Source organism: Spinacia oleracea, chromosome 6 (genome assembly GCF_020520425.1).
Source record: "Spinacia oleracea cultivar Varoflay chromosome 6, BTI_SOV_V1, whole genome shotgun sequence".
In the NCBI taxonomy this organism is placed as follows: domain Eukaryota; kingdom Viridiplantae; phylum Streptophyta; class Magnoliopsida; order Caryophyllales; family Amaranthaceae; genus Spinacia; species Spinacia oleracea.
In genome coordinates, this window is record NC_079492.1 from 55,605,077 (window position 1) to 55,618,759 (window position 13,683).

Below are 13,683 nucleotides of genomic sequence, written 5' to 3' on the forward strand. Positions count from 1 at the left end.
GAATAGTTTATAGTATAGAGACTAGAGTATTCATTTTTGTCATGGTTGTTTTTGTTAGATTTACTGATAGAAATCGATCCGATTTTCTGTTATTTATTTTTTTATTTTTTTTGGGGTTTTTATTAAATTCATAAGATTTCAAAATCAACAATGTAGGGTAATTAATTACAATGACAATACTAGTATGTTTTCTTCTCGATCTAGAGATTGAAATTAAATGTCAAATCTTTGAATAATTAAGAATTGGTGTGCTTGATCTTTGGTGCCGGTTCACGAAATCAATGTCGAATACTCGAATCATTCCATAAAAATTAAATTAGGTGTGCTTGCTATGTGGTGCGTGAAATCAATTCATAGTATGAAGGTCAGGAAGAGTGAATTTTTTGATTTGATTGCAACAAACAACTGGATTATTTCACAGGTTATGTGAATATGTTATTTTTGTATAACTAAACCACAGATCAAAGAGTAATACTTAATTAAACACAAATCATGAATCTCAAATGGTGTTTTTTTGGCATTATAATCATTACGTTCTATTTATCTGGTTTTCACTTTTATACTTATAAAAAATAAAGTAGGCTTATACAAAGTATAAGGATTTTTCTAATATATAATTTCTGATTCCAATATAATTTATACCAATGTAATTTATAGGCGTAGGAAGAAGCCGTATAAGATATATTACGGATATAGTTATGGAGTATTTCTTTCGACCATATTTCGACTGGTAACACAAAAATAAAAATAAAAATAAGGACCAATACCACAAAGAATAATCTTAGGGATGGCAACTGGGCGGAGTGGGTGCGGGTATCCCCTCCCCCATACCCGTACTCGCCAAAATTTTCTTTAACCGTCACCTACCTGCCACCCGTGAGGGATACAAAGTTAACATTCAAGCGGGTGTAAGCCTAAATCCACTCCCGCCCTGCCACCCTAATGGATTGTCCAATACCCACTTATAGCCGCCGACAAAAGAAATCCATAACCTATGTAAAGCGTAAAATAAAAGACATCAATGTATTCGGAACATATTATATTTCATATACTTTTATATCACACTAACAAAATTTTATTATACATAAATTATATGTGCATAAATTATATGTGCATAATTTTTCAGAGCGATATACTGGTCACAATCTTCATATCCACTCAAAATCATCGATTTTCATCCTCGTGTACTTACCACTGCCTGCACATGTATACCCAGAGTAGTTAGTCTAACTTCATTCTAATACATTTAACTTAAATAATTGTAATTTTTAAAATAGAGAAAAATTTACTAATAATATTAAAATTTAAAACTTAAAATTGTTTAATTTTACTATTGAATTTAAAAAATCTCAATAACATAACCGAATCAATCTCCTAACATTACACATGCTTACGAATTTGAATCCAAATGTATCAGAAAATTAAGCGTTGGATAAGAAATTAAATTGACAAAACACGCAGAAAATTTAGGTGAGAATGTGTTCAATTTTTGCAGAAACAAGCTTTAAAAGTATGAAAAGAAATAATCCACTAAACCTACAAAAATAACTACAGAATTACTTGCATGAATTAGAGATAAGACATTGAATCCCATGACAGTAATTGAATAATTGTGGTGGTGCTGGTGGCCTAAAGAAACTACATAATAATAATAAAAGACATATTGAGAGAAAAGGAGACCGGAGAATGTAAGCTGATTGGAACTTTGGAATAGTATTAGGGTTTTGCTCTAAGGATTTTATTATATATGTTGGACCTGTATAGAGATGGTCAGTGGGTCGGATTTGACTCAACCCATCCTGATACAACCCACAGTGGGTCACATGGATCGGAAATATTTATGACCCATGACCCAACCTAACCCAACGGAACATTTTTTTGATGTGTTGTGGGTCAGATTTTTTTCAACACATCCCATTTCGACCCACCTCATCGGACCCGACACAACCCAACACACGAACCCAACCCATCAAACATACGAACCCAATCTGCGAAACTCATCCTAATTTAAACAATTTTGTATGTTTAAAATTCTAATATATTCTAATTTTATTGTGTAATTATACATTAACCACATTTATGTGAGTAAGTGAATAACATAAATATAAATTAATTTAAGTTCATACAAATTTTATACGAGTAAATTGTTATCTCTTGATTAGTCGTCCAAACCCACCTGATCCAAACCCAGTTCCTAAAACTCATGTAAACCCACCAAATCCACCTGAGCCCCGAAATTACATATGTCGTAACCCACCAAACCCATCAGACCCACCCGACCCGTACAACCCACCTCGACCCACGACCCACATAACCCACGACCCATCATGTATTGTGTCCATTTTTTCCGACAAAACCCATGACTCGACCCACCCTAGTTTAACTGAGGCGGGTCGTGTGTCAATTACCCCCGACCCATCAAACCCACCCACGACCCACCCAACTCGCCACATTGGCCATCTCTAGACCTATACATGGACTTCCAAAATGTTTTAGCCAAATTTACATTTGGGTTACGTAGGATTAATGGGCAGGCGGGTATGCGGTGGGCGGATGGATGTGGGGTTGGGTAGACGGGTATTACTTCAAATCCACCACCTACCCGCTACCCATGGCGGGTATAACTTTTCATAGCCATACCCGCCAACTACCCGCTAAAGTGATATCCATTCCCGTCCCAATTGGGGCGGGTGCGTTACGGAACCCGCAAAACTAAACCCACTTGTTGTCCCTTAATATTACACCCTTGATCGTGAAACATCGGTTGCTTGTTGAACCCTGTGAGTTGGATGATATTTTTCTTAAACTTATCTCACTAAAACTTATGTAGTATTTGAATTTAACTAATCTTATTTTTTCTGAAATAAGTGGCAGGAAATACGTAAACATAAACATGGTGCAGGTCGAGTGACTAAAAACTAGAGCAAATTAGTGAATATATATACTTTCCCGTTTCTTAAATATCGCACCTTCTTGATTTTTACACTATTTACACCACGATTTTGGCTATTTTTTGTGATTTATACGTAAGAAAAATTGTCGTCACGTGGATAATGTTAGATTCGTATCGATATATATTTTCTAAATACTTTTTTTTTTATGATTTTTACTTATACATAATATGAGATATTAAGAATCAAAGTAAGGTATTATAATAGTAAAACTCAACTATGGTGCAATATTTAATGAACGGAGTATATGTCTGTTTATATGCTTAATCTTGTGAGTTGTGTTGGGATTTTGAAGGGACAAGGTCTGGCTGGCTAAATAAAGGACATTGTTTACCGAACAACTTTGTCTTAGGGGTGAAGAATGGGTCGACCGCTTATGGCACGATGCAGTGATCCGAAAACTTATGAAGATGAAGTGGAGGAGGAGGAGGACGAGGAGTATGACGAAGAGGACGATGAGTACGAGGATGATGATGAAGATGAGGAGTACGACGAAGAGGATGAAGACTATGTGGTAGATGAGGATGAAGACGACGATGAAGAAGAAGAAGAAGAAGAAGAAGAAGAAGAAGAAGAAGAAGAAGAAGAAGTAGAGGAGGAAAAGAAAGAGAAAGAGGAAGAGGAGGATAATGACGATGGTAGAGAAGAAAAGCGCAGAAACGGTGATGATGGGAGGCCAATTAAACAAGTAAAAGAACTCATAGATAGAATCAGTGAATTGCCAGATGCACTGGTTACACACATACTATCATTCATCCCAACGAAAGATGCTGTTAAAACCTGTATGTTATCTAAGCGTTGGCGATGGACTTGGGCCTCAACAACTACCCTCTTATTTCTCATGGACGAATTTGAGGAGTACAATCAGTCATCATTAACTACATTCACAAACTTTGTTGACACAACCATGGCCCTCCATGAATCCCCCAAAATCTACACATTCATCCTCAGATCACCTTACGATCAAGAATTCATGGAGTCCTCAGTTAGTTCATGGCTCCATGACGTAATCATCAAACAAGTTGAGGAGCTTTGTTTGGATTTCTTCGATTGTCCTGAAGATGATGATTATAACAACAACGATGGTCGATACATTTTGCCTCAGAACATATACTCTTGTGAGTTCATGAGAAAGCTGAGTTTAACTCATTGCCATTTCAGTACTAATCTTTCTCATGTGAACTGGAAATCACTCAAATACCTTTCTTTGGAAAACACTACACTCGAGGATCCTGTGATGCAGTACATTCTTTCTGGTAGTCCTGTACTTGAATCACTGAAGCTGGTGAACTGCGGCGGGTTTGATCATATTTCATCAGGTAGTTTAAAAAGACTCCTGATTTATGGGCATAGTGAGTTGTATTATGATGAGAGGGTGTTACAGATCAATGCCCCGAATCTTGAGTCAGTTGAGATTAAGGGTCCTATGTGTACAAAGAAGTATATGTTTAAGAAGGTTTCACCTGTGCTGTATGATGCTACTCTCGCGTTTACGCAGCTGGTTAGGTTTGATGTTCAACATGGTGAACAACAGATTGAAACTAAGTATGGTGATTATCAAGACTTGGTCACTAATCAAATTAAAATGATTTCTCATGCTCAGAATCTTACTATTGGTGGTTGGGTTCTTCAGGTTAGTCTTCTATCGAGACTTGATTATATTTCTTTTACAGAGTATTAGTTTCTACAATTCATACATAGCATGCGTTCTTTCTATATTATATTCGAGATCTCATAAATATTGTTTCACGAATGAGTGAATATTGTTTTTTTTAACATATTTCTTGTTAGATACTTGAATCCAGGTTAGTCTATTGGCTTAATTTATTTTACGAGATAATGTTTCTGCAATTCATGAATAGCACGCATTCTTTCTATATTTTTATATTCGAGATCCCATAAATATTATTTCATGAAGACTTAATATCGTTTTTTAACATGTTTCTTGTTGGATACTTGAATTCAGTTTAGTCTGCCGGCTTAATTTATTTTACAAGTATTAATTTCTATAATTCATGCATAGCCCGCGTTCTTTCTATATATTTAGTCGAGATCTCATAATTGTTGTTTCATGAATGACTGAATATCGTTTTTTAACATGTTTTTTTGTTAGATACTTGCATTCAGGTTAGTCTATTGGCTTAATTTATTTTACGAGTATTAGTTTCTGCAATTCATGCATAGCACGCGTTCTTTCTATATTTATATTCGAGATCTCATAAATATTGTTTCATGAATGACTGAATATCGTTTTTTAACATGTTTTTTTTGTTAGATACTTGCATTCAGGTTAGTCTATTGGCTTAATTTATTTTACGAGTATTAGTTTCTGCAATTCATGCATAGCACGCGTTCTTTCTATATTTATATTCGAGATCTCATAAATGTTGTTTCATGAATGACTGAATATCATTTTTTAACATGTTTCCTGCATGTTGGATACTAGCTTGAATTCAGGTTAGTCTATTGGCTTAATTTCTTTTACAAGTATTAGTTTCTACAATTCATGCATAGCACGCGTTCTTTCTATATATTTAGTCGAGATCTCATAAATATTGTTTCATGAATGATTGAATATCGTTTTTTAAACATGTTTCCTGTTGGATACTTGAATTCAGGTTAGTCTATCGGCTTAATTTCTTTTACGAGTATTAGTTTCTGCAATTCATAGCACACGTTCGTTCTACATATATATAGTGGAGATCTCATAAATGTTTTCATTTTCCCCCTTGTCTCGTGAATGATTGAATATCGTTTTTACATGTTTCCGGATGGCTGCTTTAGGTTAGTCTATCGACTTAATTTCTTTTACATGGATTAGTTTCTACAATTCATGCATAGCACGCGTGCTTTCTATATAGAGATCTCATAGATGTCGTTCATTTTCCCCCCTTATTTCGTGAATGATTGATATCGTTTTAACATGTTTGTAGTTGGATATATACTTTAGGTTAGTCTATCCACTTGAATTCTTTTTCGAGGATTAGTTTCTACATTCATAGCACGCGTTCTTTCTATATATTTAGTCGAGATATCACACGTGTTGTTCATTTATTCCCCTTGTTTCGTGATTGATTAATATCATTTTAACATGTCTCCGATTGGATGCTTTAGGTTAGTCAATCGGCTTAATTTCTTTTGAGAGTATTAATTTCTAAAATCCATAGCACGTGTTCTTTCAATATAGTCGAGATCTCATAAATGTTGTTCATATTTTTTCCTTGTTTCGTGAATGATTGAATATCGTTTTTCAAATGTTTCCGCTTATTTCATGTGATTCTCTCGCACACAATCATAAATAACATGTTAAATTAAAGTGAGTATTTATATTGCTAGCTAGATCAAATAGGAATCCGACCATGGATGAAAATAATGTACATTAGAAGAAGAAAAGTTTTCGAAAATGATAGGTGCGCTTGGGCGAGCACAGTAGGCATAAAGCTTTTGCATTTAGCTAATTAGCCTTGGGCAAGCGAGTTTCCAGCTTTACCTTAACTTCATTTATTTGCCTCTTGATCTCTTCTATAAATTATCCAATACTCCGATCTCTTAGGGCTTCACTTGATTATCAACTTTTCACTTGATTATTCGCCTTTTGCGACGGGGCTATCAACCAAACAAAGATGGGAACAACCATCGCAAATGTCTTTTACGACGGGTTAACGACGGGATTTTCCGTTAATGACGGCCCCTTTTTATGACGGGTTTGCGACACGAAATCCCGTCATTAATTAACGATTATTGGCCTTTAGCGACTGGATTTCCCGTCGTTAATGGTACAATTTCTTGTAGTGTTCAACGAGGATTTTGAAGGATTCGAGGCACACACATAATTACAGATATCGTTACCTGTTTGTATGTTATAGATGTTGTTCCGCGAAATAATAATATCGTCTATAAATGTATTTCAGGTAATCTCGGCACGTGAGGTGAGGAACTTACCTACCCGTGGTAAAATGTGTAAGATCTTGACATTGAAGATACCACTCTGTGCACGAGATCTTCCTGGCATCAACAGGTTGCTACGAACTACACCTGTCTTAGAGAGATTAGTCATAGATTTGTCTGGAACTCATGGAGATCAGGTTTTACATCTCTCTCTCTTCTCTAATTGTTTGGTACACCGTATAATAATGCTAATGACATATCCTGTGATAGAAAATATAGTGGTAGAGAAGTGATTTGGCACACTAAACTGTTAATTTGGCACGTCTATAGTGACGTTTTATGTGCTCGATTTACTCATGTAGAGGTGTGCCAAAATTAACAATGTGGTGTGTCAAAAATAGTTTTCGAAATGGTGGTGTTATTCGTGTAGTTGAACTTAAGATAAGGCCCTTGTTTTTATGGTTTCGTGTTGTAGGATTGAGGGTGTCCTATCACTTCTCGGAGGTGAAAAGACACCAATAGAGGATATGAGTTTGCTAGATCAACCCTTGAATCTAGCCCTCGGACTTCACCTCTGTGGACTTTTTAGTAGCTCTTACATTTTACTATTCCCCCTGTCCCTAAAATTATCCTATAGATTTTAAATATTTGGGTGTAAAATGTGCATACGAAATGATAATTTAGTCCCTAAATGAAACTAGAGATGGAGAAATAGCATACAACAAACTTTAGGGATCAAGGGTTCATTACTTCCCTCACCCCCTTGTCTACTCTCCTCATATAACTTGTGTAGTTAACAAACATTTGGTCCATACTAAGGTTGTGTTCGATTCCCCTGCAGCTTTTCACTTGTTTTTCCTAAACTTATCTTATCTGAACTTATCAAAACTTATAAAAATCTATTCTAGTTATAATTTATACTTGAATATCCCTTATTTTTCCTTAAGTGAAAATAGGTGAATAAAACATAGTTAAATTATTAATGTTGTGGGTCTGCAATTTTCCTTTAATAGATAGATCACTGGCGAGGCTGCATGAGGGCCAGAGATGGCCATGACCTCCTGAACTAGGTGACGGACAATAAAAAATAGGCCAAATTTGTAAATAAAAGTAAAAAAAACATCGATTTTATAAAGCAGTGGTTCCTTCATCTTCTTGCTATAATAAGCTATTTGTAATAGATTGTCAAATTGTAGTGCTGGCATGCTTGAAGGGCTAAGTTGTGGAAAACTCTTATCTCATACAGTAATTAGTACACTATAAGAATTTGTATCTTTAACGACAAACTAATTACGACGGGTTAAAAATCACGTCGCAAAAGTTTTTTGTTACGGGGCTAACAATCAAACAAAGACGGGAACAAGCGTCGTAAATGTCTTTTTACGACGGGTTAACGACGTCCACCTTTTATGACGGGTTCATGACAGAAAATCCCGTCATTAATCAAAGATTATTGGCCTTTAGCGACGGAATTTCCCGTCGTTAAATTAATGGTACAATTTTTTGTAGTGGTACTACCTCCGTTTTAAAATCATCTTTACACTTTCCGTTTTAATCCGTTTCATAATGTTCTTTACACTTTGCTTTATTATATTTTTTGATATGAAAATTTACTATCTTACCCTTCTTACCCCACAATATTGACAATTACTTTCTCTTACTCTATTCATTCTTTTCTTACACCCACCCACTTTTTTACACATTTATCTTACTTTATCCATATTTTATTATATTCAACATTTTTTTTTACTTTTGTGTTAATATTTGTGCAAATAGTAACTGTAAATATCTTTGTGAAACGGAGGTAGTAGTACGTAGTTGTAATCGGTAGTGAGTCTTAGGGAATAGGGAATCTGATAGTGGAATGAGAACTATTTGTTTTAAGAAAAACTATCAAACTTTCACATCTATACATAGTCTATAAAAAGGATAATCATACAAAATTAGATGACACGTGTCACCTACTTTCATCCATGGATTTCTTTTGTTAGATGACACGTGTCACCTCCTTCTTCCCTCCATGAATTTTTTAATTTTTTTAATTCATTTTTTCATGTTGTTTGTTATACGATGCATTCAACCCATCTTCCACTTCATCTTCCTTATCCAACATCAATTCACCATTGAATTCATATTCAACCTCTACTATTTCATCTCCATCTTTAACACTTAATATTAATTCACCATATAATATACTCCGTCTTTCCCTTAATACTCGCACCGGTCAACTTAGATGGGTGTAGTTGATAGTAGAGTATTTTGTGGGAAATGTTTAAGAGGTAGGGAGTGGTGAGTGGGGGTGTGAATTTTTAAATGATTTTTTGTAGGGAATAGGGGTGTAGGTGGAGTTAGTAAGTAAGTGTGAGAATTAATATAATATTGGTATACATTTCCATCTATAGAAGCGGTGCAAGTATTAAGGGACGGGCCGAAAAGGAAAGCGGTGCTTGTATTAAGGGACGGAGGGAGTATATATTTTTCAACTTAGAAATTTGATCACCTCTATATAAATCATATATACTAAATAAAATCACAAGCTCTCAAAAAAACTTAACACTTTAACAAACGGCTTTCATGAACACTATTTTTATTTTGACAGCTATATGAACACTATATTATTGCCCGTTCTTTGAACAGACTCCAAAGCTAGTTTAGGTTAATATGGATACACTCTTCAACTTTTCACGCAATAAATATTTATGATGCAGTGAGAGTATTAGTTATTTGTGAAAATTATTAATTTTGGGGATTGTTTCAAGCTACACTACGGTTATTAGGAAGGAAACTAAATCCGATTCTATATTTATACATAGAAACTACGCAACTTCTTTTGAGAAAAAATAGAATGAAAACTTGTCTAAAAGTTTCGACCTGCCCCCCTTGTTAACGGAGCCTGGCATCACCCCTAAGAGGCTAAGATATATACCTTAAAAATAAATGTATACTCTTTCCATCCCATAATACTTGCCCCGCTTTTCTTATAAAGTCGTCCCTCAATACTCGTTCCACTTTCTTTATAAAACCGTTCCATAATACTTGCTCCACTTTTCTTATAAAGTCGTCTCTTCATACTCGTCCCGCTTTCCTTATAAAGTTGTCTCTTAATACTTTGCCCCGTTGTTTTTATAAATGACATACTTTTACTAATATTATATCATTCCTCTCACTCAATCAAGAACCCACTTATATTCCTACATTCTACAAAAATATTAAAAATTCAACCCTTAGTCATCCCTCAGAAAAGCTTGACACATTTCTCATTAACTATATTAAAAAAAATACATCATTATCAAATACCACCTAATAAATTAATAAGTCAATTAAATTGTCTAAAATTATGGGCAAGTATTAAGGGACGGTGGTCGGTGGGAGTATTACTGGAACTGAGGGAATGTCTAGGAGCACCCCGTACAATTACTATCCTTACTACGTTCATAATGGATTAATGAGATTTTATTCCCACGCAATAGCTTGAAGTAATCTTAATTATGTTTCCCTTCTCAAAATTGGAGCGGAAGATCGAAACTTATATACAAGTTTGATGACATATATATGTGGGATTCTATGCAGGAATATGCAGGGGACTACAACTTATTAGATGATGAATTAAACAACTTCATCCCTAATAGGTACTGGGCGTCTAAAGTCCTGATATCTGCAGAGACTCTTAAGAGTGTGGAGTTTATCGGGTATTCCTTGTTTACGACTGAATTAGCTCGGTTCTTGTTACGCCATGCGAAGAACTTAGAACATATGCACTTCCGTAAAACGGAAAACGACTGTGCTAAATGGCAGAGGCATTTTGGCAGACTCGAGTATTTCTTCGATGTTGTTTGTCTATTGCTGAGTTATCCTCGAGCCTCACCTCGAGTCAAAATTCTGCTCGTGTAACCGATCCTGATATGATGATCCCTGTTTGTTGTATTTCTTACTGCATTTTCCTGGTGCCGAAAATTCTGCTCGTGTAACTTGATATGATGTAGACTGTACTGTGTTGCCTCTTGTAAGCTGTGTACAAGGATGAAGATGTACTCCCTTCGACAAGTGAATATCGGGGAAAATAAAGGTCAGTGGAACTCATAAATGACTTTCTGTATCTTCAAGACTTGATATCTAGCTATTATTTACCCTTTAATATCTGTTGTTGTTTGTTTTTCGGTATGAACTTTTTTTATATAACAAATTACAAGCAAAGAGTAGATGTGATTCTATGAATGCTTGTATTTGAACATGTTGGGGTTACATGTAAAATGTAATCAAACTATAGTATTTTTACCAATAAAGCTAGATTTGAAAACTTGGTGAATGCTTTCCCATCGAAGTTATTATCTTGTGTTTTCAAGTGTATTACTTCGTCCGTTTAGAAATACTCGCAACGTTTGGACTTTTACACTATTCACATATTATAATTTGAATATTATTGGTAATTTATATGTCAGATAAAACATAGTCCTGTAAGATCTTGTAAGATTAAATTGTGCAATGACATGCGTGAAAATGACGAACGTTGCGAGTATTTTCAAATGGAGAAAATATTTTACTAGGATACTAATAATGCACTTTCTTACTATTGTGTTTCCTTATTCAATATGCAAGTATTTCGAACTAAATGTTGTGGTGTTTTTAGGATTTCAATTTAGGGTAGACACATTTAATTACAAGAAATATAAACTCAAAATGTATTAAGAATGACAATAAATTTATAAAAACATACAGTATATATGAATTTTTTTTTTTTTTTGCTAAGCAAGTAAGGATAATATTAATTTCCACAAAACAGAATACAACCTAGGCTAACTCAAGGGGAACAACCCAACTAGGTTGGACCATTCCTCACAAGAGCAAGCACAACACAAGTAAGTTTCAGAGATTCTGAAACCACAAACTATCCTTCCTACTTACATTCTTTGGCATTACAGCCATCACTCTACTCTTAACTGTATGCTTTAAAAGAGTCATTACATTCAAAACTGTAGGGAAAGCTTTATCCCAGAAACTACTATTTCTACTCCTCCAGATCAGGTAGATCAAAGCAACCATGCTAGCATACATAACACTTTTCCTAAATTTGGAACTGTTGCTGTTGGAAAGTTGTCCAACTCCTCTCTGTAAGGTAGTAAAGGAGCTTTGAATCCCCAACCAACTCTTCAAATCAGTGAGACATCTGCTACTGTAAGGACACTTGAAGAACAAGTGTTCATGATCTTCAGGGGCTTGACCACAGAGAAGACAATCTGAAGTTGAGCTAACTCCAATTCTTGCCATTTTTGCTGTTGTTTGCAATCTGTGCTGAATTGCCAACCAAGAGATGAACCTATGTTTTGGCACAGTAAGTCTATTCCAGACCATCTTGTCCCAGTGAACCATGGGCTTGGAATCAATGAGCTTATTATACACCAATTTCACAGAATATTTAGGCATATTGCAGAATTCAGTAGCAGTAAACACTTGCTTGATTTGTTCTTTAGTATCACAGATTTTCTTCCAGTACCAACTAGAAGAACTAGTAGGGACAAAATCCCACCAATCCCCATCCTTAACATAAACTGAATTGATCCATTTTATCCAGATGTTATCTTGCTTATTGGCTACAGCCCAAACATACTTCCCCAGATTAGCCACATTCCACACCTCCACATTCCTAAAACCAAGACCACCTTGATTCTTATCACAACAAGTCTGCTCCCAAGCTATGTAACTTGGCTTAGAGCTATATGCCTGTCCACTCCATAAGAAGGATATACAAATTTTGGTAATCTCTTTTAGAACACTCTTGGGCAAAATATAAATCTGGGACCAATACATATGGATACTAAGCAAAACAGCATTAATCAATTGCATCCTAGCTGTATAAGAGAGGTTCCTAGAACTCCATACTTTGATTCTAGCAGTCATTTTATCCACCAACATCTCACACTGAGCTGCTGTAATTTTCTTTGAACAAATTGGAACTCCCAAATACCTAAAAGGTAAAGCACTTCTAGTAAAACCAGAAGCAGCAATCACTCTAGTTACATCAGATTCAGTCATACCATGACAATAAACAGAGGATTTTTGAATATTAGCAGACAAACCAGAGGTTATGGAGAACAATTTGAAAGCTAGCAACAGAAGATAAATGGAAGGGAAGTCACCTTTGCTACACAGGATCAGATCATCAGCAAAACACAAGTGAGTGAGCTTAATATCTCTGCACCTTGGGTGAAACTGAAACTGAGGGAGAGCACTCATTTTCTGAAGAATTCTTGATAAATATTCCATGCAGATGACAAATAACAAGGGAGACATGGGATCACCTTGTCTCGACCCTATTTTGGATTTGAAAAACCCTTGCATTGAGCCATTAACCATCAAAGAAAACATGGGAGTAGTAACACACTCCATAACAATCTGCACAAAGGAATTAGGGAAACCCAACTGCTCAAGCATAGATTTCAGAAACCCCCAATCCACTGTATCATATGCCTTCTGTAAATCTATTTTCATTAAACAGCTAGGCTTAACTGATTTCCTACCATACTGCTTAACCAAATCTTGGATCACCATGATATTGTGAACAATGTACCTCCCATGAACAAAACCACCCTGATTCTCCTGGATAAGATCAGGCAAGATCTGTCTCATTCTCCCACACAATACCTTGGTAACACATTTATATAAGGTATTACAGCAAGATATAGGTCTGTATTCACTCACATTTTTTGGGCATTTAGTTTTGGGAATAAGGGTAATTACAGTATGATTCAGCTCCTTCAACAATTTGCCACTCTGCAGAACATCTAACACAGCAGCAATCACATCATCCCCCACTATGTGCCAAGCATCTCTGTAAAAGAAGGATCCA

The 13,683-nt window shown here is 35.5% G+C and overlaps 1 protein-coding gene across 1 annotated transcript; it reads left to right on the plus strand.

Annotated features, from left to right (window-relative positions):
* The first annotated feature begins 3,268 nt into the window (after positions 1 to 3,268).
* LOC110793377 (F-box/LRR-repeat protein At5g02910) lies at positions 3,269 to 10,730 on the plus strand. The gene is made up of 6 exons (XM_056832214.1): positions 3,269 to 4,584; positions 4,743 to 4,756; positions 5,065 to 5,078; positions 5,227 to 5,240; positions 6,863 to 7,036; positions 10,410 to 10,730. Exons 1-6 carry the CDS (start codon positions 3,313 to 3,315, stop codon positions 10,728 to 10,730), a joined length of 1,809 nt encoding a protein of 602 aa, XP_056688192.1. The 5' UTR covers positions 3,269 to 3,312.
* The last annotated feature ends 2,953 nt before the right edge of the window (positions 10,731 to 13,683 follow it).

Excerpts from the sequence above, each read along its gene's own strand:
- LOC110793377 (XM_056832214.1), top strand. The coding sequence starts at position 3,313 with ATGGGTCGACCGCTTATGGCACGATGCAGTGATCCGAAAACTTATGAA. Across the intron at positions 7,037-10,409 it reads CTGGAACTCATGGAGATCAG|GAATATGCAGGGGACTACAA; the intron begins GTTTTACATCTC and ends GATTCTATGCAG.